Below are 26,187 nucleotides of genomic sequence, written 5' to 3'. Positions count from 1 at the left end.
GAACGCTACGGCGGAAGGGATGCAGCTCAGATTTCTGAGAAGCATTCCCGGACGCTGGAGTGGGCCAGGAGTGTCGTAGCTTGCGACGACCACACACCGGTGTCGAACGATGCGGGTGAGCAGCAGGGTTTGGGGGCTAAGAAGCGGCAAAGGTCGGATGAGCGGAATCCCTCAACGACTAAAAGGGCCCGAGGAGGTGTGGACGCAATTTCGTTTAGCGAAATCGCTAAACGAGCGGGCTCCATCACCCTCGGGCTCCTGGATAGGAGTAGGGAGGATGGTGCCATCTCCCGAGAGGAGTAGCCGTGGGTCGCCAGCGCCATATCAGCGGCCTATATGACCGCTGTTATGGAGAGCCCAGGTACGCGGCCATGCTTCGAATACTCGGGGTGGTATCATGGATTTAGACTGATTACTTGTGCTGACGAGCGGTCGGCCTGTATCTTTACTTTCTTTGGTTGGGGAGGTCTGGAGGGGAGCCAGACTCGAGGCCGTGGAACGGAGGGATCTCCCCCTTCGACCGAGGGCTCGAATGTGGTTGCCTGCCGGTCCATCTCAGCCGGAGAAAATACTTGAATTAATGCGTTACTGCAACCCGAACCTTCCGACGCATAACTGGAGGGTCCTCAGAGTAGAGGGGGCTGTTGGGCCACGTCGGCAAGTGCTGATTCTGCTAAACGCAGAGTCCACCGGTCCTCTCTCTGACACGAGGGGGGTTATCTCCTATGGCCTCGAGCATGTGGTTCTCAAAATCTACCACTCCGATTTCAGGGGAGATGGTTCCTCTCCCCCAGAGACTGTTCGGGAGGTGGAGGCGTCCGCAGGGGAGCCAGTACCATGGTTGTGGATGCTGACCCCGCTAATTTGGACATCGAAAGCACTGTTGACGTCCCGTCAATAGCGGGATCTGTCATCAGTGCTAGTCGTCTGGCTGATAGGGCAGAGGAGGAGCTCCTAGCCTCCGAGGGCGAATCATCGATGGCGGGATCCGTCATCAGTGTAAGTCGTCTGTTTTGGGGGGGGGGGGGGGGGGGGGGGATCTCCTAGTCTCGGAGGGCGAAGCCGCCAAGGATGCGGTGCAGAAGAAAAAGGGTGGTGTTGATGGAAATCCGGCAAATCAATCTTCAGCATTCTAAGGCGGCTTCCGCAAACTTGTTGCTCTGTCTTGAGAAAGGCGGAGTGGATATAGTCCTTGTCCAGGAGCCGTGGCTGAGTAGTAACGGCGGAAAAATTTCTGGATTAAGGACGGGAAAATTCAACACCTTGGTGCATGGGGAGGCAGGTAGGCCTAGATCCTGTGTGCTTATTAAAAGGGAATTTAAAGCTTTTATTCTCTCTAATTTCAGCAATGCTGACGTAACCACGGTCTGCCTCGAGCGAGGCAGTAACGAATTGTGGGTGGTCTCAGCGTATATGCCCCATGGGGACGTAACGGGACCACCGCCTGTGATACTGGGCGAAATCACCGCTGAAGCAAGGCGGAGAGGTGTTGGCGTAATCATAGGTGCCGATGCTAATGCACACCATAGCATATGGGGGAGCTCGGATACGAACACCAGAGGTGAGTCTTTATTTACTTTTATTGTAGATGAGGGACTTTGTATATGTAATAGGGGGAGTTACCCGACTTTTATTACTGCGGTTAGCAGAGAAATGGAAGATCCGATATCTGGCTGGAGGGTTCTCAACGAGCACTCTTTCTCTGATCACCGACATATTCAGTTCTCGGTGAATGAAGAACGTCCCGGTAAAATATCTTCTAGGAACCCTAAAAGTACCAACCGGGACTTGGATTGTAGGAAGTTGGGAGAGCTATTGCCTGAGGCGACTATCGTTGGTTCGGACCTGTCCGAATCTGAAATAGACGGTCTGGTGGAAAACTTCACCTTGGCAAGCAATAGCGCCTTTCAACAGTCCTGCCCACTGAAAACTTACAGGGGGAAGGGCAAGCCGCCCTGGTGGTCTGATTCCCTTGACGACCTAAGAGCGTCCAGTAGGCGGCTCTTTAACAGAGCCAGGAGGAGTAAACTACCCTCGGACTGGGAGCTCTATAAGGTGAGTATGGGGATTTATAAATATGAAATAAGGATAGCCAAGCGAGCTTCATGGCGAAGCTTCTGCGAAAACGTAGAGGACTGCAATGAATCCGCGAGGCTTAGAAAAATACTCTCAAGGAATCCCGCCCCTCGGGGATATCTGAGAGATGATGGTGGGGACTAGTCGATGAGTAGCGAGGAGTCCCTGACACTTTTACTGGACAATCATTTTCCCGATGTCCCAGTTGCGCAGGGATCTTCGCTTGCGTGGTCGGCGGTTGCTGGCCATGCAGAAATGCCTGCCATCCCACTGCGGGAAAGTCAAATATCCTGGGCTATAAATTCGTTCAAGCCCTAAAAATCACCCGGCCCGGATGGCATCATTCCTGCGCAACTTCAAAGGTCTTTAGGGATTTCCTGCCGCTGGTTGGCCATCATCTACAATAACTGCCTCAGGCTTAACTATATCCCTAAGTCGTGGCACACGGTTAGGGTCATCTTCATTCCGAAGGCCGGCAGGAGCTCTCATGTGTCACCTAAGGATTTCAGACCAATCAGTCTATCGTCGTTTCTTCTTAAGACGTTTTAGCGGCTGATTAACCTGTACCTACGGGAAAGGATACCTCACGGGTTACTGTCGGCTTCACAGCATGCGTACTGCAAAGGCAGATCGACGGAAACGGCTCTCCATTCGATTGTAAAGCAAATATAGGGGTCTCTAGAACATAAAGAGTATGCTCTGGGTGCCTTTCTAGACATCGAGGGGGCTTTTAACCATGTCTTACCGGGGGCAATCGAAAGAGCTCTGGTGGGTTTAGGAGTCGTAGCGGCTCGGGTTGAATTTATTAGCAAACTTCTATGCGGCAGAATTGTCGCAGCGGAGTGGGGAGGGGCCGTCATTTGGAGGAAGGTGTGCAGGGGCACGCCACAGGGGGGTGTCCTATCTTCTCTGCTATGGGTTGTGATAGTCAACGAGCTTCTTGTGGAGCTGGAAGCCAATGGTTGTCGGGTGGTTGCCTATGCAGATGACCTCGCTATCTTAGTCAGGGGCAAATTTCTGGGCACCCTGCGCGATGTTCTGCAGGGCTACCTGGATACTGTGGCTAGGTGGGCTGAATCATGTGGATTGGCGGTCAACCCGGGAAAAACAGAATTGGTTCTTTTTACTAGGAGATATAAGATACCCGATTTCAGAACTCCTTCGATTGGTACCCGTTGGTACTTACTGACAGGGTTAAATATTTGAGAATTGTTCTGGACAAGAAGCTGTCCTGGAGGCCCAATGTGGAAGATAGGGCCAGGAAGGTCGCGGTTTCCTTGTACTGCTGCAGAGGGGCTATCGGAAAGAGATGGGGACTCTCGCCAGGATTATTACACTGGCTTTATGAGATGGTGGCCAAACCGATTCTACTATATGGGGTGCTGGTCTGGTGGAAAGCACTGGACAGGGCGAGCACCTCCAAAATGTTAGTGTCAGTGCAACGGACGGCGGTGATCGGTATCAGTGGCGCGCTCAGAACATCACCTAATTTGGCACTGAGCGTCATGCTGCACATATATCCAGTAGATATTGCGGGAAAGGCAGCCGCGGCCCGGTCGTTGGTCAGGCTTCGTGATATGGGTTATATGCTTTCTGATTTCGGACACTCTAGCCTTCTTACTAGTTTCGACTTTATCCCGGACAGGACGGACTATTGCATGCCGGTGGCCGCTCCCTATTCGACCTTCACCCCAGTCATTCCCCCGAGGGAGGAGTGGAGAAGGTGAATTATCTGGGGCATGGGACCGGTTAACTTGTTCACGGATGGGTCGAAGTTGGACGGAAAAGTTGGCGGGGGGGTCTTTTGTCAAGAGCTAAATGTAAGCCGCAAGTTTAAGTTGGCTGATCACTGCAGTGTATTCCAAGCGGAAGTTGCTGCGATTAAGGATGCGGTGGATGAAATGCTATCCAGCGCTACTATGGTTAGGGAATTTAACATCTACTCTGATAGCCAAGCGGCTATAAAGGCCTTGAGCTCAACTACAGTGCGATCGAGGGTAGCCTGGGAGTGCCTGACCTCACTTGCGATTGCATCGGATTATTTTACAATTAAGATTATCTGGGTCCCGGGCCATAGTGATATTCCGGGTAACTGTCAAGCGGATCTCTTAGCCCGAATCGGTACAACTGAACCGGATGAAGATGGCTGTAGGGATTTCGGGCTTCCGATAGCCACCTGTGGATTGCTCTTCCATAGCTGGGCCTCGAGTCAGCTCAGCAAACGTTGGGCGGACACTACGTCTTGCAGGATATCAAGATCTTTCTGGCCGAAAGTGGATGGCAGGAGGGCTGCTGAAATAATTGGGTTCACTAAGGCTCACCTATCAATGGTCATTGGGGTTTTGACAGGGCACTGTCCCATGGGTATCCATGCGGTACGTCTCAATATATTGGAAACTCCATCCTGCTGCAGCTGTATGGAGGATGATGAGGTGGAATCACCAAATCACTTTATGCTTGACTGCCCAGCTTTTGCCAGAACTAGGCGAAAGTATTTCGGTCGTGACTCACTTGGATCTCCCGAGGAGCTATCCAAGGTTGAGATCGGGATCATTCGGAACTTTATCGTTGCTACCCAACGATTCTCTAAGTAGTTATATCTACGTCACCGTTAGTTTAGTTTATTATATGTGGTATCACAACGGACCGTCATGTTGTCCAAGTGAGCTTCCCCTATCAGGGAAGCTACCACCCAACCTAACCTATATTATTTTTGTATCTTTGGAATTCGATTTCGAAAAATAGATTATTAGTATATTTTTTCTTTAATTTATAAATTTTTGTTGTTATATCGGCCTACTGATTTTAAGATCGCGGGTTCGAATCGAGCTCAAGGCCTAACAATAATTTTTTATCATTATTATTGTTATGATAAATTTTTTCTTAATTGAAAAAATTTTTAAATTAGAATAGAAGAAAGAAAAAATTTTAGACAACTGCCAAAGCTCGTTGTATAGATCCATTTCGGGAACTACTAAATTCCTTCATCGGCAACGTTTAGGCGCTGCTGCTATAACCATTCAGCCATCACAGCGGTTTTTTGTTTGTCTTCATTAATCCTACTTCTATTCTGTTTCGTGCCAATTGATATTCACAACACTGCGACATCTGTTGCAGAATGGCTGTGAAAATTGGACTTGTTTGTTGGCAATGCCGCCATTTTCTTTCTTTCTTCTATTCTAATTTAAAAATTTTTTCAATTAAGAAAAAATTTATCATAACAATAATAATGATAAAAAATTATTGTTAGGCCTTGAGCTCGATTCGAACCCGCGATTTTAATTTATAAATTTTATTTCTCTTTTTTATTAGTTAGTGTAATTCCTTGTTCATCCACGATTTTTTATTATTGTTTAATTTTTAATGGTTTTTGTGCAACTTTTGATATTTTCGCAAAGACAGTCATAGAAATTTGAAAAAGTTGAATTCTTTATGGAAGAGGTTATCAAATCAGTTTCTTTATAAACCCAACGGATTAATACCCTCCAAAGCCCGCCCAACCGACACGAGGGGCGCATCCGCATGACGCACGGATTTGTTTTTGTTTTTGCCGAGTTGTTGATAGGCGGAGGTTTGTTAAGCGTCGAGATCTAAAACTGCTCAGCTACAGAATAAAAATCATCAGCTGAGTATTATATACATAACAGTAGAAAACTATACATATAGTAAATTGTTAAATAAGTTAAGGATTTAGCATATAAAGATTTTTATTTTTTATTTTTATTTTTATTTTGTTACGAGTTAAGATAAGATAGGACAGTTTTCCTTATAGTAAAAAGTGAATCCGTTATATCAAATGAATTCGAGTGAGAGTTAAAATCATAACACAAACACCGGAAAGGTTCATTTAATTCGAAGTTAGTTCTACACTGCCTCAAAAGAAGAGGTTTGTAATGTCTTGACGCTCGTGATGGGATATTGAAGTTTACTTCGTTCAAAAGAAAAGGGCTAGAAATTAGTCCGTTCAGTAGTTTAGCCATAAATAATACTCCTAGCATTTCTCTACGGCTAGCGAGAGTTGGAAGATTGATAAGCCTTAACCGACTAGTATAAGGTGGAAGATTATATGCAGAGTCCCAATGAAAATTCCTTAAAGAAAAAAGTAAAAATTGCTTCTGTATTGACTCAAGCCTATCTGCATGAACTTGATATCGCGGATTCCAGACTACTGATCCGTATTCTAGTATCGGCCTAACCAATGTGGTAAAAAGGGCTTTGGTTACATAAGGGTCACTAAATTCTTTAGACCATCTCTTCACGAATGATAGAACACCTCTAGCCTTATTGGCAGTAGTCATAATATGAAGGTTGAAACTAAGTTTAGCATCCATCGTAACTCCCAAGTCAACAAAATAATTTACTGATGCAAGACAAAAATTATCAATTACGTAAGAGGCTGCTGGCAAAGATCTCCGAGAGAAGCACATGAACTTACATTTATTGATGTTCAGCGGCATTGAATTCGCGTTGCACCAAGCAACTAAGCAGTTTAAATCCGCTTGAAGCAATGGACGTTCTTCAATAGACTCATAAGACCTAAAAAGTTTTACATCATCAGCATACATTAAAATTTTGGAATATTTTATTATGGTACAAATATCATTAATAAATAGCAAGAACAGAATTGGACCGAGATGACTGCCCTGTGGGACGCCAGAGGGAACATTAATGACCTCTGAAAGAGTATTTTTAAAAATTACTTGTTGCGTTCTACCGCAGAGATAAGAAGATATCCACTGAGTGAGACCTGGTTGGAAACCAAGTCGATCCAGCTTGTGGATAAGCAATGAATGGGAAACTTTGTCAAATGCTTTACTGAAATCAGTGTAAATAACATCGGTGTGAAGATTTTCTCTAAATCCATTAGAAACATGCGTTGTGAATTCAAGTAGGTTGGTAATGGTAGATTTGCCTCTACAGAATCCATGTTGAGAGTTTGCAATCAATGCAGAAATGGAAAATGTTAGCTGATTAGTAACAATGGCTTCAAACACCTTTGGGATGGCAGACAATTTTGCAATTCCTCGATAATTTTCTACACATGACCTACTGCCGTTTTTGTGGAGGGGTATTAGAAAAGATTCCTTCCAAGCAAAAGGAAAAACTCCATGTTTTAGGGACATGTTGAATAAATCAGTTAGGGGCAGATAAATGTGTTCTGCACATCTTTTGAGAAAACATGTGGGAATTAGATCAGGACCGTATTTATAAGATTCCTTCAAAGAAGTTAAATATGTAAGAACCTCTTCTGGAGATATTGATGGAATATTAATTGCGTTAAGTGAGTCAAGTTCATACGGGTATTCACTAGACAAAGAAATTAATTCAGCGGAATAATTAGATTTGAAAAATTGTGCAAATAAATTAGCAATAACTTGATCGTCGCTAGAGAAATCATCACGGTATTTCATACCAGAAGGAAAGCCTTTAACTCTACGTTTAGAGTTCACGAAATTATAGAAAGCTTTCGGATTGCAAGTTATTTTCTTTTTCATGGCACAGAGATAGGTATTGTAACACTTTTTATTTAATTCAAAATATTTATGACGCAATATAGAGTACTTCAAGTAGTCGGAGTGTGACCCCGTCTTCTTGTACAGCTTGAAGGAACGCGTTTTTTTGTTTTTTAAAGATTTCAGTTCTTTGGTGTACCATATTTGGACTAGTTCAGTGAAAACACGTTTACGCTTAGGTACATGTCTGTCCAGAATAGCGTGAATGACGGCATTGAAGTCAGAAACGTTTTTGTCAATATCTGCACCGTATTTGGGCCAAGCTATTGTAGATAAAATTTGGTTGAGTTTATTAAAATTAGCCTTCGCGAATTCGAATCTAAAACTAGAGTCGGTTTCTGTGGTAGTGCAACTCCGAGAACTTTCTTCCAATTCGTAAACTATTTCCAGCGAAGGATGGTAAGGATCCTCAGGTACAGTAAGAGGTTCACCCCTCCTAAGAATGGATTTTGAAGTATCATCAACAAATACCAGATCAAGTACCCTCCCGTACATGTTTGGAACTATATTTATCTGTCTTAGGCAAAGTTCAGTTATTTCTGCTAAAAAGTCGATGCTGGAGAATTTTGAAGAAACCGGTACAATACCATGGTCGGATGTGGCCCATGATACGTGCGGAAGATTAAAATCACCCAAGACAATTATCGAGTCAATAGGCTTCAACAATGAACTGATATCTTTCAGTAACGAAATATGGTTCATATACACCGAGGGATCTGAAGATGGTGGGATATAGCAAATGGCAATATAGGTAAAACCTATTCCCAGCTGGGTTCTAATGCACTTAAATTCCGTAGCTTCAATAACAGGTAAATTTACCTCAGCGGAAGGTATAGAAGAATGTACCGCGAGCAAAACTCCACCTCCAACTCTGTTCAAGCGGTCATTTCTATATATTTGGTAATCATTGCAAAGAATCTCCGAATTAAAAATATGAGGCTTTAACCAAGTTTCAGTAAAAGCGATGATATTGTAATTACAGTTAAATGATCTCAAGTATAGATCAGTTAGTTTTGTGTTTAGGCCTCTTACATTTTGATAAAATATATTAAGGACAGGTTTAATATTTAGTTTTTTGCAGCATTATTGGTTTGAGGAACGGTAGCGAGATTACGAATATTAACGTTGCGTCTATGCTCGAATTCACGTACAAAGGCTCCGGGTGGCCAAAATGAATTATTCAAAATTGTTTCAAAATGTTGCGCTGATACGTCAATCCTAAATGACGAAATGTCTCTAGGATAATTAAAATTAAATTTACGAATAGACACATTTTCAGATTTAAGTTTACTTATGATGTACGACTTCAGGTCCTCTTCTGTAGTGTCTCTCTCGAATCTGGAGACGAAAATCGACTTTTTAATCGGGACAGTAATCAATCTACCAGCCGGCGGTTCAGATTCCGCAGAGGGGTTTTGGGGAACCTGGTTCCTTTTTGTGGAGGGTACAGTAGATACAGCTGAATGAGCATTCGATGTCGATGGTTGAACTGCTAAGGGACTCGGAGAGGACAGATTTATCAATTCAATAGTTGGGGGTGGAAGATCTGGAGGTGAAGGAACTTTGGGATCAGCATCCGTAGTCGGAGCTGGAAGAGAAACATCGATAGACCTACGATTATTATCCGGAATGTTCACATTTGAATGTTTGAAAGACTTAAATAAGCTTTCATAATGCTTAAACTTCTCGGATAAAGCGGAAATCTCTTTGCCTATTTCAGAAAATCCATCTCGGGCCTGTTTGAAGACCTTGAAAAGGTCAATTTGGGTAGGCCTACATTTCAAACAAGCCCAACGTACTCCCTTATCGTTATCGTTAAGTGCGTCAACCACTCGTGCTGATAAACCGGCGCACTTCATATGAGCAAGCCGATCGCAAAGCCAGCATGCCACGAAGGGATGTGATTCACTTTTTACTAAGCAGTTAGGATATAAACACGACATTCTTAATAAATTTAAAGAGGATGAGGAAATAAATAAATATATATATATAAATGCTACGGAAAAACCGAGAATTAATAAAATAGGAAAAGTATGAATATTAATTGAACGATAGCACAACGGGTTATAAGAAAAAATACAACAGTTTGAAAGTAGCTTTTAGAAAGAGATATGCTGTATGAGCAGTTTGAGATGCACTGTAATAACACTGAACAAACCGCGCAAACAGCTGTGACACTGAGGAAAGAATGTGCACGCAAAAAATCAAAAATAAAGCAAAATTACACTATTAAAAACTGAAGCCTATCAACAGCAACAACACAATGCAAAAATACTCGGCAATTCAACTGCAAATAAATATGTATATATGTATGTATATGCAAAATTTATGAAAATTTTAATTTTCAATATTAAAACTTTAAGTAAAAGCAATTGAATTTAAATTTAATTTCTTGATTCAGCATACACAAATTATAGCACTTCACCAACTATGTGAACAATAAAACTATATTTAGTAATATTAAAAACTATATTTATTGAAAACACAAGAGCACAGGTAAAAAAATCAACTACACAGCTTGACGTTTGTATTGTAGTCAAAAATTTTAATGACGGGCTTATCCAGCATCGTATTTTTTCTTACAATTACACACAACTGAAATAGGGTTTTCATCTACAGACATTGCAAAGTTTTTATTTATTTTATCTGAAAGTATATTGTAAATAATTGTTCCACCGGATTCGCTTGTTTTAGTATACATATCACTCGTCAAACTATTCAAACAAAAATATCCGTCAGTATAAACAGATTGAATATAATTTATCGCATCATTGCTCATTTTTAAAATATGAATGTTTAAGTCTCCTAATATTATTGAGTTTTTTATTCGTAAGATTTCATTTTCCAGGTAATTTACAAAATTCCTAACATCAGAAGAGCAAAATCGGTAGATGCATGCGATATTAATGTATAATTTTATTAGTTTGACTACTAGAAATTTACTTGCTTCAAATACAGTTCAAATTAATTACATTTGAAGCAATACTTTTATGCACATAAATTGAACATCCGCCAGCTCTATTTAAGCTACGGTTCGAAAAATAGGAATTATATTCTTTTAAATTATAATAAGGATTATCGTTGTCATATATCCATATTTCACTGACAGCTATAACATGAATTACTTTATTTCTAGGTTATTTAACTTATTTCTAAGACTTTGAATGTTAAGGTAGAGTATATTGATGTTCCCATCGCTATTAGAAAATAAGAGTTCATTTACACCATGCTTTATGTTAACTTGCATTATTTCATCATTACATAGATTAAAATTGGTCATCAACATTTAATAAGAACTAATATATTCTAACGTACCATTAATAGTAATTTAGTCGTTTAAATTTTTTAAATCTTCCATTTCTTCGATTGGTATGGTAACACTGTTATCATCCTTTCGCACTAGTATTTTTACACCTTTCATCCAGACATATTTATAGTGTTTTACTTTTGCTTCTTGTTTTACCCTTTTGAAAAGCCTGCTAATTTCTTTCTCCATAAACGCATATTTGCGTTTGGAGTTATTTTATTAATGTCACTGACTTATTTTCCCTTTCGAAATTCAAAACATTTGGTCTTAAATTCGGCATTATTCATTTTCACAATAATAATATAGGTCTTGAATTTTTGTTTTCATTTTGATATATGTCTATTATATTTTCTTTTGTTATATTTGTAATTACTTGTTCTATATAATTACGACGTTTTTCAAATTAATATTTTGTATTTTCGGCATATTTGTTATTATAATGTTGTTTGTATTTTGTTTATGTTTCACTGCTAACATGCTTCTTTCAATTTTGCTCATCTTCCCTTTAACATTTTCGTTGTATGTCTTGAGCTCTTTCAACTCTTTTTTATTGTTTTATTCTCTTCAACCAAACTGTCAATCTCTTTTCATAGATTGTCAAAAGTATCACTGATATGTTGTTGTGATTCTTTTATTTTTCTCATTGCTTTATTTTTCACTTTGAATTGTTCATTTAGATCAGGGATGAGTGTCACTATCGTTTCCCACGCCGATCGCTGCACAATAATGGCTACAGGCCCAGGCCCACAGATCGATGAGCTTTGTAACAAAATAAACAGCTATTTACCTGACCTTTCCAGTTTCTTCACCTCGCGAAACCTAACATCGGCGACCGTAGGTTAGGTTAAGTTGAACTGGTCGGTCCATGAGGACCTAACATAGACTGAATGAGTCCGAAGTTTTACCAGATGTTTGGTTTAATGACCAAACTGAAAAACCCTATCAAAACCAGGACCTATGTTATAAAATAACTCCGCCCTCTTTGCAAATACTAGAAGCTTCCTAGGACTTAAGCCACTTCCTGCTTCTAGATGTGACAGCTGTATCACTCCTAATAGCTGGAGTCTTGGCCCGGCAAGCGCAGGGCTCGAGCACAGAACGTGCTCGATCGTTTCCTCCTCCAACCCGCACTTCCTACATCTGCTATCACTGACCAATCCTAATTTAAAGGCACGTGATGCCAGAAGGCAGTGTCCAGTCAGAATACCCGTCATGAGTCTACAGTCCTCTCTTTTTAATTATAGAAGCAACTTTGTTAGTCTAAGGTTGTAAGACCTATACATAATCTTCGATACTTAACAGCGGAGCGCTTGAACCCACGCCTTTCCCGCTTGGTCGATCATGTGCACCTCTCGCCTTCGCTTAGTCTGGCCCAGTCTAATTTGGACGTTTACGGAGCAAGCTTCAAGCGATGCGCCCTTTTTAGCTAGTTCATCTGCTTTTTCGTTCCCATCTATTCCCATATGCCCTTGGACCCAATATAGATGTATATTTCTCCCTGTCCCGATTCTCTCCAGAGACCGCTTACACTCTAACACGCATTTAGACGCTGTGATATGTGAGATTATTGCCTTAATTGCTGCTTGACTGTCAATATAAAAGTTAACACGGTTGCAGCGTAAGCTATTATCTTCCAGTGTTTCTACTGCTTTGGTCACGGCTAATATTTCCGCTTGGAAAACGCTACAGTAATCCGGCAGCCTGTAGGATCTGTTTATTTCCGGATCAGCACAGTATACCGCACTGCTGCTCGCGCCCCACGGCACCACCAACTCGTACGGCCGCTCCCACTCATACCTACAACCTCCATAGTAGAGTTGGGAGCAATGCCGAGCATCAGCGCCTGCCCCCGCCTTCTTCCCCTCTCTTTTCCGGGAGCAATCGTGTAGGTCAGGGAAACAGACTCTTAGTCCCTACCTCCTTTTGCACCGTTTGCCAGCACAGAATATACATGTTTGTGACGATGCCACTTTCCTATATGTTCTGGTCTCCGCGACGGCATCCCCCCGACGGGTTTCATAGCGCCATGTTGCCAGGCCGCAAAACCAAATACACCGCGTACCCCAATGCTTACCCAAGGACCTTCAGTCCCAGGACCACAACAGCAGTTGCGTCCTAGCCTTTCACAACCCAGGCGTAGTCACCCGTCACTTACTCCCAGAGTGACGACGTCTCCCCCGTTGCACTTCAGAATTCTGCAGTTAAACTCTAATGGATTAACTGGGAAGATCACGGATAGTCGATTTCATGAAGCGGCACAACATCCGCATTGCTGCGATTCAAGAGACTAAACTCACATCAAGATCTGCTCTGCAGACCTGTTCTGGGTATAATGTCCACAGAAAAGATAGCGAGAGCGGAAATGGAGGTGGGCTCGCGTTTATCATACACCACTCTGTGCAATATCATTTATTTGATCCCGACATCGGAAGCAGGGACAGTGTGTTAGAACGTCAAGGCTTATCTGTCCGGTCAGGCGATGCAAACCTAGAAATCATCAACATCTACATCCCTCCTGCCACATGCTGCCCCAGTGGATACCGCCCTAATATCAGCGCCTTACTCACTGGCAATAATCGCATTATCTTAGGCGATTTCAATGCCCATCACGATCTATGGCATTCAAACTTGCAAGCAGACAGTAGGGGTGAGATGTTGGCGGATCAAAAGAAAAAACGACGTTCTGCACAATAAACGGAGACGCCCCCACACGTATGTAGGAAGCTGCCACAGTTCGCCGGATATATCAATCGGGAGTGCAGGACTCGTAAACTGCGTCAACTGACAGCCGATGGTAACATTGGCATCCGACCACCTGCCTATACTTATTTCGCTCTAGCGCACCCGCGACTTCATCATCGCAGAAAAACGCACTTTCATTAACTCTAAAAAAGGAAAGTGGGATGAATACAAATCCTCTACAGACAACCGCTTTGCTGCCCTCCCTATCCCGACTGATGCTCGCCAAGGGGAGCGTGCTTTCCGTTTCAAATATTTAGCGCATGTCTTCAACATATCCATTTCCACCCTCGTCATTCCCGAAAAATGGAAAATGGCCAAGGTGGTCCACTAAAGCCTGGGAAACCTGCTAACATAGGAGAGTCATATCGCCGGATATCTCTCCTATCGCTAGTAGACGCTTGAAGCCATTTTGCTCCCCTACTTCAAAGCAAATTTGCAGCTAGCCTGTCATCAGCATAGCTTCAGAAAACTCCATAGCACCACCACAGCGCTAAATGCCATTAGCACGAAGATACATTGCGTTTAAATCAAAACCCCCACCATAGAACAGTACTCGTTGCGCTAGACCTATCAAAAGCTTTTGATAGGTCAACCATTGCACGTTACTGCAATACCTGGAAGGGTCTACCCTTCCGACATGTTTTAAAAGGTAGACCACAAATTATCTGGGTGGTCGGCAGGCATCGGTGCGATTTAGAAACGAAACATCAAACCCAAGAAGAATTAAACAAGGGGTGCCACGGGGTGGTGTCCTATCCCCACTTTTGTTTAACTTCTACATATCAAAGCTACCTTCGCCACCAGAAGGAGTTACTATCGTTTCCTACGCCGATGACTGCACATCGATGAGCTTTGCAACAGAATAAACGGCTACCTCCCTGATCTCTCCAGCTTTTTCGCCTCGCGAAACTTGGTATTATCACCGACTAAATCCTCCGCGACTTATTTACAACATGGACGTCCCAAATTTCGACCATTTCGAACATCCACGTCGATGGCACTACGCTGCCGACTGTCCCACACCCCAAAATCTTGGGTGTGACGTTTGATCAGGATCTACATTTTGGTGAGCATGCAGCCGCAATTGTACCGAAAATCCAGAGCCGTAACAAAATCCTCAAATCTCTTGCTGGCAGTACTTGTGGAAAAGACAAAGAAACGCTCATTACCACTTACAAAGCAATTGGCCAGCCGATTGCTTGCTACGCGTCCCCTATATGGTCGCCGAGCCTAAAAACTACACACTGGAAGAAGCCACAGGCCTGCCGAAATACTGCTCTCAGAACCGGGACGGGCTGTCTTATGTCCCCAGAACACCATCGACATAATGCGGCGAGAATACGCCCCATCAAGGAGGTAAATGAGATGCTAACCAAACAGTTCCTGTTGAATACCCAGAAACCTGGGCATCCCAACAGACACCTGATTGATGAGCCAACACCGCCTAGGGGCTTAAGGAGTCATCTCCGTAAGCATTATGAGGAAATACGGCAACTGAGAACTCAGCCGTATGAAGCCAAAAAACATAGGCAGGTCCTTGGTCAACTCCATAAACAGGCGTCGGACCTCTATGTCAGGAATTGCCCGGTGAATTCAGTACTCAAAGAACAATACCCTAAAATTGCAGAACAATAACGCACGCTCCCTAGGGAAACGCGAGTCACCCTAGTCCAACCTCGACTTGGATACTGTAACAGGTTAAACTCTTACCTATCCAGAATCAACCCCGATATACAAAATGTATGCTCTGCTTGCAATGTATCCACCAACCATCTCTTTAATTGTAATGTGGAACCAACGCCTCTAACACCCCTCACATTATGGTCCACCCCTGTTGAAACAGCAAGTTTCCTTGGACTGCCGTTAGAGGATATTGATGACAATTTGTGACCGGTCGCACCTATTGGGTGGGGCGAAGCACTGCTACAACAACAACAACAACAACCGCATACCCTACTCCTTCCACTACTTTGGAACCACCTGTGTACACATGTATCGCCTCGTCCGCCATTTGAGGACCCTTGGACCAACCATCACCTCTTTCGGGTAGTCTGTTCGTCCTGTAATTTTTTGTGTGGCTTTCCACAAAACAAGAACTCCATAGTATAGAATAGGGCTTACAATATCTGTAAAAACCCAAAGAGGAAGAGAGGGCGATAAGCCCCAAGTACACCCCAGCATTCTTTTACATCCATAAAGTGGCGTTGAGACCTTCTTCACCCTCTCCTCGACGTCGAGCTTCTATGACAGCTTACTGTCTAGGATGATTCCTAGATATTTTGTGCAAGGTTTCTCCTGTAGTGTCACCCTTCCTAACTAAGGCCTGGTCCAATTTGGGACCTAATGTTGTTGTTGTTGTAGCGATTAGGACACTCCCCGAAGGCCTTGGAGAGTGTTATTGAGTTGATGGTCCTTTGCCGGATGTAGATCCGGTACGTTCCGGTACCAAGCCCGACAATCTCGGGAACGATTTGTTATGACCACATGCGACGTTCTTGGCAAGACCATCCTCCAACCCCTAGATCCATGAAGAGTTCGGGGTCGCCAGAGTGTTTGCTGCTAATGGAACAGGATTCGCCACGGATACGTGAGGTTAACAATTGGGTTTGGAGAAGCTATGTATTGCGCTGGCAAACTGAAAGAGCTGCGCTAAACAAACCCCATTGAATCCGGTACCTACCATACTTACCGCGGGTATATTCTAACCCCCTAACCCGCTGGGGTAAAAAAAATTGTGGACCTTGTACCTCTTTGTAAATAAGACCATATCCGTTTTCTCGGCGTTGGCTTTCAACCCGACATTAGATGCCCAGGTATGGATATCCCGAAGCGCCCGATCCATCAAAGAGCTAATCGTTGGAAGGCACTTTCCATTTATGACAATTGCAACGTCATCTGCGTAAGCCGTAAGTTTTACGGCTCCCTCATCGAATCGCCTCAGCAGTTGGTTGATGACCAGCGTCCACAGCAGAGGTGATAGCACCCCTCCCTGCGGCGTGTCCCTGTCCACTGATTCCGTGGCCTCGTACAATCCCCATTGTGACGTAATCTTCCTGCAATTTAACATGCAGCCGACCCATCTGGTTAAGGCTGGATGTACTTTAATGTAATTAAGACCATCCATAATCGCCCATTTAGAAACATTAATTAAACCCCCGGCAATGCCTAAGACTACTCCCAGAGCATACTCCTTATATTCCAAAGCTTTCTCCATGCTTCTTACCACCCTATGCAATGCGGTGTCTACCGACTTGCCCTTGGTGTACGCATGTTGTGTTGTAGAGAGCAGCTTTTCATCCATGTTAGACTTTATGTAGACATCTATCAGCCTCTCAAAAGTTTTGAGCAGAAATTATGTTGAGCTAATGGGTCTATAGTCTGTGAGATACACGTGAGCCCTCTTCTCCGCCTTTGGTAGAAAAGCTACACGAACAGCTCTCCAAGAGTGCGGTACATGATTCAGTCTTATGCACCCATCGAATATTATTTAAGCTATTCTACGACCGCTCTACTTGAAACTTGCAGCATGGCCGGGAATATACCATCTGGGCCCGGCGATTTAAACTTAGAAAACGTCTCCACTGCCCATATGATCTTGGTATCGGTCACCAAGCCCGGTACTACCCGCTCTGTGATCGAAGTGTGAGTGCTGTCTGCTGGCTCTTCTAAACCATCTCCCGATGGGAAATGTGTATCGAAAAGCACCCCAAGGGATTCCTCACTATTACGTGACCATTCCCCGTTACCTTTCTTTATTAGTCCCTGGACTATGTTTCCCCTTGCTAGGACTTTTCTCAACCGTGCTGTTTCACTGGAGCACTATATGTCCGTACATAAACTTTTCCATGAGATTCTCTTCGCCGTGGAAATTTCACGCTTTTAGATCCTCAGTAGATCCCTGTAATCGTCCCGACACGCTTCGCTTTCCGCGGTCTTTGCTAGCTTAAACATTTCTTTTACCTGCCTTCTTAGAAGACTCAGCTCATTGCTCCACCATGGCGGCTTTGATTTTCCTCTGAATCTTCTTAGAGGGCAAGCTTTGTTATACGCATTCATAAGCGTCCATGTTAGAAATTCATTGGACTCCTCCAGTTCTTCCATATTGGCAACCTCTTTGGGTTGTCCCAGTTTCGTTTCTACCTGTTTCTTGAATTTAGTCCAGGACCTAGGGATACGATAAATGCCTGCTTATTCCTTTGCTCAACGGCCACCACTACGAAGTCCTCAGTAGTGTAATTAGGCAGCATATATGAATGCAGCTGTTTCCTTACCATTACTACCGCTCGCACCCGTCCGTCCGTTTGAGCATAGTAAACGCCAAGTCTCCGAGCGCTAATTCCAGAAACCTTTCCTCCCGATGAGAGCCACGGCTCCTGGATCAGCGCCACTTCAAACGAACCATCCTCAAGTGTTAGGAGGAGTTCGCTCGACGCCACTTTACTGTGTTGCAGGTTTATCTGTAGGACTCGCAGCACCATTGGGCTGTTTGTCCCTCTCCAGCACCTTCGTCGTGACGACGTCGTCCTCCCCTTGCCCTTTTGGTTTAGAGTGTTCGAAGCCTCCTTCAGCCTCTTGTAACTGTTGTGCCGGGTGTTCCTCTGTGCGACTCACAGCACCATCACAGCACGAACTGTTATACCTATAATTACACTTTTTGTAATATTTTAACCAACTAAATACCCGAAAAATCAACACTATTTTTCATCTAAAAAATTCTCTTTGGTTTTAGCTAATTGCAGTTTCACTCCTTTGTTCTATGAATAGTAATTCCTTCACCCATAAATCAATTTAACTTAGGAACAAACTGTATTTTTTTAATTCGAAAAAACTGTATTGTACTATTCACGTAAGCGTGCCTTTCAGGTTATCAGCTCATTTAGTTATTTTTGTTTTACTCTATTACAAAAGTAAAATACATTGACAAAAATGATTTTTAAACAGATATCTTCATAAGCGGGCTAACGTGAATAGCCCATACATTTTATTTTCTCCTTGGGGACGGAGCCGCGGGTAAAGGCTAGTAATATTATAAATGGGAAAGTTTGGATGTTTGGATGTTTGTGTGTCCAGATGTTTGTCTTTGTGACTCAATCACGCAAGAACGGCTACACGGATTTTGATGAAATTTGGGACACGGATAGACAATATTCTACGGGCGAAATTTTTTTCGAAAATGGAAAGGGGAGCGTCGCACAAGTCTTTCAACAATTACTTTTTAATAATTTTTACACAATATAACTTTACGTTTACTGACCTTCACCAATATTACAAACTCAATAGGTCAAATAAGTCGTCGAGGGCTTATAAAGTGAGCAGTGACACCCTACGTCCCCCTACCCCCCTTGGTCGCATCTATTGGATGGGGCGAAGCGCTGCTACAACAACCAGCTGGTGAAATAAGGGAATAGCAACAAAAAGGCATCACTTAGAGAACAATTGCAAAGCGAACAGCGGGGCATTCATATGGCTGAGTTGATAAAGGCATACACCCGTACAGTAGTATAAAGTATGAATGTTGGTGATTTTGAGTTCAATACTCAGCTCCCGAGAAGCTAGGTGATGAAGAAGTGAAATTCAGAAACATGTCCTATTAACCATCGCCGTTTGTAAACTTTGTAATTTTTCTTTAATATCAAAAATGTAAAACAAATACTTTTTCAAATTAAAACATTTATTAAACATAAAACTTACCATAATAGACCCATGAAATGATTAAGTTCGGTGGGATGGCAAAGCACGTGCCCACCTTCAAGATGCACTTGCTCTTTTAAATTCATTATTAATGTGTCGCTTGTTCCCAAAGACATAACCAAACAATCTTGCTCCACAACCATGCCAGACAATGCCGACAGGTTATCACCAGTAAAGGCAGTAACCTTACAATCAACTGGAAAACCAAAACGGTGAACAAAAAAATTTCCCACATTGCCAATTATAGTGCTGGTGGGAACGGGTTTACCTAACCGTTCGTATAAGTCAGGTGCACATGCATTCAAACATTGAGCAGACCAATTTTTCATTTTAATATCAAAAAGATTCATGCCTGATGCGTCTCCATAGTCGATAGGTGCAATATCACATAGGAACACTGAAGCTAAAAAACTGCTAACTAAAGAAATGCGTTTGGTCTCTTCATATACATGTGGACGTTCTTGGTATATTTTTCGTATTTGGGGCCCGGTAAATCGAGCATAACACTTTGATCCAGTGATGCTGACCATTTTTGTGCGACCTCCAATAGCAGTTTCCATTTCAATGCATTGCTTTTCTGTGGAGCTATCCATCCAGATAGGTGTACGCTTTACAGTAAAAGCTGAGTCATCAAGCTGAACATGAAGAAATTTTTCCGGATCTAAATTTTTTAAAGTATGAATACCATGGTGTGACCAATACAAAGATCCATGTTGCTGTTGAATGGAAATATTAAGCTTTATTAAAACAAGTAACGAAGTCTAAGTTCGGGTGAAACCGAACATTGCATACCCAGCAGTACATTTGAAATGCTGTTGCTGTTTGTTTTGTGTGCTTAATAGTGTTACAAGCCTGCGCAATAATACATATACATACATTTGGTTCCATTCTGAACTAGTTTTCGTTTAAAAGAAGCAAAACGTATACAGAGGCCAACACCAATGACCTTGAGCGGGTAATAATGCCGTTTTCCTTCAGATATAGGGATTTCCCTACTGTTTGCAAGTAAGTATATACAAAAAAAAGTGTAAAAAGGGCAGGGTTATTAATGAAATTTTCCAACTTTTATTAGAAATCAGGGCTGCAAACCGCCTCGAAAATCGAAGCGGTTCGGTTCAGTGGTTCGAACCACTCAGGCTCAACTTCGTTCCGGATACTGTAACAGGTTAAACTATTACCTATCCAGAATTAACCCCGACATAGAAAATGTATGCCCCGCTTGCAATGTGTCCCCACATGATACCAACGCCTCTAGCACCCCTTTCACTATGGTCCACCCCTGTTGAAACAGCAAGGTTCCTTGGACTCCCGTTAGAGGATATTGATGACAATTTGTGATCGGTCGCAGCTGTTAGGTGGGGCGAAGCACTGCTACAACAACAAGAACAACAACTCAGGCAAAACTTGCACCGTTTCGTGAACCGGTTCGAGGTTACCTCTGAACCGCCGAACCGGTTCGGTTCAAGTGGTTCAAACGTTTAATACTAAGTTTTGATAGTATACAAAATTTGAAATTCGTCACTTGGGATCTGTGTGCAACCAACCATCGATATGTACCTACTAAGCATACAAATTAAATACAGTTATTGAGATCAAATCCAGGTACTTATGTATTTATTTATAAAACTTATCAAAACGGTTTGTTGATTATTATAAAATGTAAGGAACGAAAATGGTAGAAAGCATGACTACACCTATAGGTAGTATTTACAACGCATATATTCTGCGCATAAGAAAGTAGTCGTATTTTTAGGAGAAGAAAAACTATTAGCTACTCTCAAAATACGGTAATTCTATACGACGGCATGACACTGCTAATACGCGCCCAAAAATATCGAGAGAGGTGTCAAAAGATGCGTTTTGACCTCGACAACAATAATCCGAAGGCGGAAAAGAAAAATTGTATCTATGTCCGGAGATATTCGCAGTTGAAGTTAGAGATTTTCATGTGGTTGTTGTAATGTTGTTGTAACCACAAAAAAAATTGTGAACATAAGTGTTTTGCGTGGATATATTTTTGTTTCCAAACCGGTGTTGGACCCACCCAGGGTAATTTTTTATAAGCGCGGCGGAAGGCCGCCCATGCATAGAGGTGTTCTGCGCAAAAATATTATGGATTCCAACCCCCGTTTCGAAGGGGCCCGTTAATATCTTTTGAACGACTTAAAATTTTTATTTTTCGCTTCAATTTATTAATACTGATGTCAAGACGCGTCGTTTGACACCTCTCTCGATATTTTGGGACACGTATTAGCACTGTCATGCTGTCGTATAAAATTACCCAAAATACATACAAAACATACCAACTAAATTTTAGATGCGAGATTACTACACAAAAAGATATTCATGAAAATGTAAATGTCTTCTTTGCTTTTCTTAGGCAACAAGTTTATAAATGTTGATATACGGTTATGTGAGAAATAATATGGTCTCCCATTAAAACGGTATTGTTTCCAAATTATGTTTATTTATTAGTTTTAATAATTCCAATTTAAAATATCGTTCTAACTATAACACAAACTATATTCATATACATTTCAAAGCTTACACAAAGCTCCCAACAATTAATCAAATTTTCATCAATTTTCCAGACTTATTAAAAACCTTCAAAAAATTTCTTAGTGTCCAGTTTTGTAGCTCATCTAACTGTAGTGTAATAATGTGCAAGTTTCAAGAGGTGCTCGCATTTTTTTCCATACACCGCATGAACGATATGTAAATTTGTTTATTTTTTCACAAGCTTTTGACCACAGGCGCACACGGTAGACGCTATTACTATCAAAAGTGACAACTCACGGCGATGCCATCGAGAAAAAATGTATGCAGTTTTATCTTAGAGTTGTATTTTCAAGCAAAGTGGTGAATTAAATAAGTTAAAAGTGATTTTTGTTGAAACTTTATTTTGAACCGAACCTAACCATTTTTTTGGGTGGTTTTCGGTTGGGTTTTAGCAGTTAAGAAAAAAAACGGTTCGGTTCGTGATTCGGTTCAAATCCCCAAAATAGGGGGTGGTGCGGTTCATGAACCGGTTCGGTTCAAACCGGCTTGCAGACCTGCCAGAAATAGCTTATTACCTGCATCTACGCACTTTTACAAAATTTTATATATAAAAGAAAGCGATTTAACCGATTTAGTCCATTTTATTGAAAATATTTCCTGTTAAAAGGCATACATGTGCACCAAATTTTTCTTCGAGTTATTGCTCCAGAAACGTTGGGAAATGCATTGTAAGAAAAGCGCAGTGCCACACCCATTTTCAGGATTTGAATTTTTTTCCCTTGTCTTGTTATAATGGCACAAAATACGATTGGTACAAAACTATTTTTCGCTAAGATATAGCTTATTACTTTCGTCTACGACCCTTTTAAAAATCATTTATATAAAAGTGGGCGTAGTCCTTAACCAATCTTATCCATTTTTATACTCAGTTGAGCAGGGCTCACAGAGTATATTAAATAAATAAATAAATGTAAGGCGCGATAACCCCCGAAGAGATCTAAGTCCGAGCTTCTCTTCCAATTTGCGTCGTGCTCCTCTTGATTTTCCCTACAAATTGGCCAGACGGGACCTACATGTTTTGTGCTGACTCCGAACGGCATCTGCAAGGCAGATTAGTTTTCACAGAGAGCTTTTCATGGCAGAAATACACCCGGAGCACTTGCCAAACACTGAAGGGGGCGACCCTGCTTAGAAAAATTTTCTTCTAATTTAAAAACCTTATTTCTAAAATTTTGATGTTGCTTGGCCCGGGGTGTGAACACAGGGCATACGGTGTGGTAGGCGGAGCACGCTACCATCACACCACGGTGGTCGCCACAGAGTATATTAACTTTGATTGGATAACGGTTGGTTGTACAGGTATAAAGGAATCGAGATAGATATAGACTTCCATATATCAAAATCATCAGTATCGAAACAAAATTTGATTGAGCCATGTCGGTCCGTCCGTCTGCCCGTTAACACGATAACTTGAGTATATTTTGAGGTATCTTGATGAAATTTCGTATGTAGGTTCCTGGGCACTCATCTCAGATCGTTATTTAAAATGAACGATATCGGACTATAACCACGCCCACCTTTCGATATCGAGAATTTCGATAAACCGAAAAAGTGCGATAATTCATTACCAAAGACGGATAAGGCGATGAAATTTGGTAGGTGAGTTGAACGCAGAATAGAAAATTAGTAAAATTTTGGACAAAGGGCGTGGCACCGCCGCCTTTCAAAAGAAGGTAATTTAAAAGTTTTGCAAGCTGTAATTTGGCAGTTGTTGAAGTTATCATGATGAAATTTGGCAGGAACGTTACTCCTATTACTATATGTATGCTTGATAAAAATTTGTTAAATCGGAGAACGACCACGCCCACTTAAAACAAATTTTTTTTAAAGTAAAATTTTAACAAAAAATTTAATATCTTACAGTATATAAGTAAATTACGTCAAAATTCGACTCCAGTAATGATACGGTGCAATAAAATACAAAAATAAAAGAAAATTTCAAAATCGGCGTGGCTTCGCCCTTTTTCATTTAATTTGTCTAGGATACTTTTAATACCATAAGTCGAACAAAAATTTATCAATCTTTGTGAAATTTGGTAGGGGCTTAGGTTCTAGGACGATAACTGTTTTCTGTGAAAAATGGCAAAATCGTTTGAAGCCTTGCCCAGTTTTTATACACAGTCGACCGTCTGTCCTTCCGCTCGACCGTTAACACGATAACTTGAGCAAAAATTGATATATCTTTACTAAACGCAGTTCACGTGCTTATCTGAACTCACTTTGTATTGGTATAAAAAATGGCCGAAATCCGACTATTACCACGCCCACTTTTTCGATATCGAAAGTTACGAAAAATGAAAAAAAAAATCCATAATTCTATACCAAATACGAAAAAAGGGATGAAACATGGTAATTGGATTGGTTTATTGACGCAAAATATAACTTTAGAAAAAAACTTTGCAAAATGGGTGTGACACCTACCATATTAAGTAGAAGAAAATGAAAAAGTTCTGCAGGGCGAAATCAAAAGCCCTTGGAATCTTGGCAGGCATACTGTTCGTAGTATTACATATATAAATAAATTAGCAGTCAATTTTGGTCAATATCTCGAAAACGCCTTCACATCATCAACTTAAAATACTCATTAACACCTTTCATTTGATACCCATATCGTACAAACAAATTCTAGAGTCACCCCTGGTTCACCTTTATGACGATATCTCGAAAAGGCGTCCAGCTATAGAACTAAGGCCCACGTCTTTTTAAAATACTCAATAAGATCTTTCGTTTGATACCCATATCGTACAAACAAATTCTAGAGTCGTCCCTGGTCCACCTTTATGGCGATATCTCGAAAAGGCGTCCACTTATAGAACTAAGGCCCACTCCCTTTTAAAATACTCATTAATACCTTTCATTTGATACCCATATCGTACAAACAAATTCTAGAGTCACCCCTGGTTCACCTTTATGACGATATCTGGAAAAGGCGTCCAGCTATAGAACTAAGGCCCACGTCTTTTTAAAATACTCAATAACATCTTTCGTTTGATACCCATATCGTATAAACAAATTCTAGAGTCGTCCCTGGTCCACCTTTATGGCGATATCTCGAAAAGGCGTCCACTTATAGAACTAAGGCCCACTCCCTTTTAAAATACTCATTAATACCTTTCATTTGATACCTATGGGGATAATGAATCTATGAGTTTAAGGCTTTTATGTGTTTACTTTAATTCACTTTGTAAATGCTTACTACACTAAGACAATTTTAATTCATTTGCATGTTATTTACTAAAAGTAAGGAAATCTAGTTATTTAATAAAGGTATAATTTTGATGTGAATATTTGCTGTCGATTTTAAATGCGTGTGCCGGCGTTTCGATGACGAGATGATATAATGATATAATGATATTGATTGAAAACTTTTTCTTCTTTTTGCTAAGTGCACTTGTATTTCTTTTTGTTTCGTTCTTTCGGTTTTTCTGGGTTACCAGCGTAGTTCGATTGTTTAGGTTGCCACAGAGGTCCCCCCAGACTTTACGTCCTGAAACGGACGGGAAGTCTTATTTTGCGACCGCGGCTGTTAGTAGGCGTTTCATTTGTGGTGATCGTCGATGAGGTGGTCGCTTGGGTTGAATTCTGAGCGATTGGAATCGTTTGAGATGGGATGTCTGGTTTATCTGATGATGGTGTTGCTGCAGCTCCTTTGGTTGAGCTTTGTGGTGTTATGACTGTCGGCGATTGCATATGTTGTTGTTGTACTTCCATAAATGTGGGTTTTAATCTATCTATAGATATATTTACTCGATTGTGATTTATTTCGACGTTAAAATACTTTGGGTGTTTAGAAACTACGAGATACGGGCCATCGTACGGCGGTTGAAATGCTGGTCTGGTTTTGTCGTTGCGCACGAATACATGAGTTGCGTCGGCTAATTTGCTGAATACAAAAGCTTTCGTAGCGTCGTGATTTGCCGTTTGACTTGGGCGTACCTTCTGCATTATATCTGTGAGTTGTCTAGCGAAATCTGATTGCGGTATGTGGTTGTCGCTGTCATTGAAAAACTGACCTGGTAACCGTAGATTAGTGCCATAAACGAGTTGCGCAGCTGTGGTTCTGATGTCAGGTTTAAATGCGGAGCGAAGGCCTAGTAGCAATATAGGCAGATGATCAACCCAATCATTTCGTTCGATACACGTAATTGCAGTTTTGAGGGTTCTATGCCATCGTTCGATGATTCCGTTCGCCTGTGGATGATATGCTGTTGTACGCAGATGTGTTATGCCTAGCATGCGTGACAGCTCCTTGAAGAGTTGGGAGTCAAACTGCCTTCCTTGGTCGGTAGTGATGCGGGT

General features: G+C 41.8%; 1 protein-coding gene across 5 annotated transcripts in view; it reads right to left on the bottom strand.

Annotated features, from left to right (window-relative positions):
- Positions 1 to 26,187, bottom strand: part of LOC137237028 (xylulose kinase) — a 1,135,242-nt gene that overhangs the window by 320,395 nt on the left and 788,660 nt on the right. For all 5 annotated transcript variants that reach the window (XR_010948766.1, XM_067760167.1, XM_067760168.1 and 2 more), the window contains one exon: positions 19,330 to 20,045. Coding sequence is in view for 4 of the 5 variants with exons in the window: in XM_067760167.1 (XP_067616268.1) it covers positions 19,330 to 20,045 (716 nt within the window). In the remaining variant the exon portion in view is untranslated. The remainder of the gene's footprint in view (positions 1 to 19,329; positions 20,046 to 26,187) is intronic.

This window comes from Eurosta solidaginis, chromosome 1 (assembly GCF_040869045.1).
Source record: "Eurosta solidaginis isolate ZX-2024a chromosome 1, ASM4086904v1, whole genome shotgun sequence".
Lineage (NCBI taxonomy): Eukaryota > Metazoa > Arthropoda > Insecta > Diptera > Tephritidae > Eurosta > Eurosta solidaginis.
The sequence above is the reverse complement of the archived record's forward strand: the minus strand, read 5'-3'. Positions and strand labels throughout refer to the sequence as shown.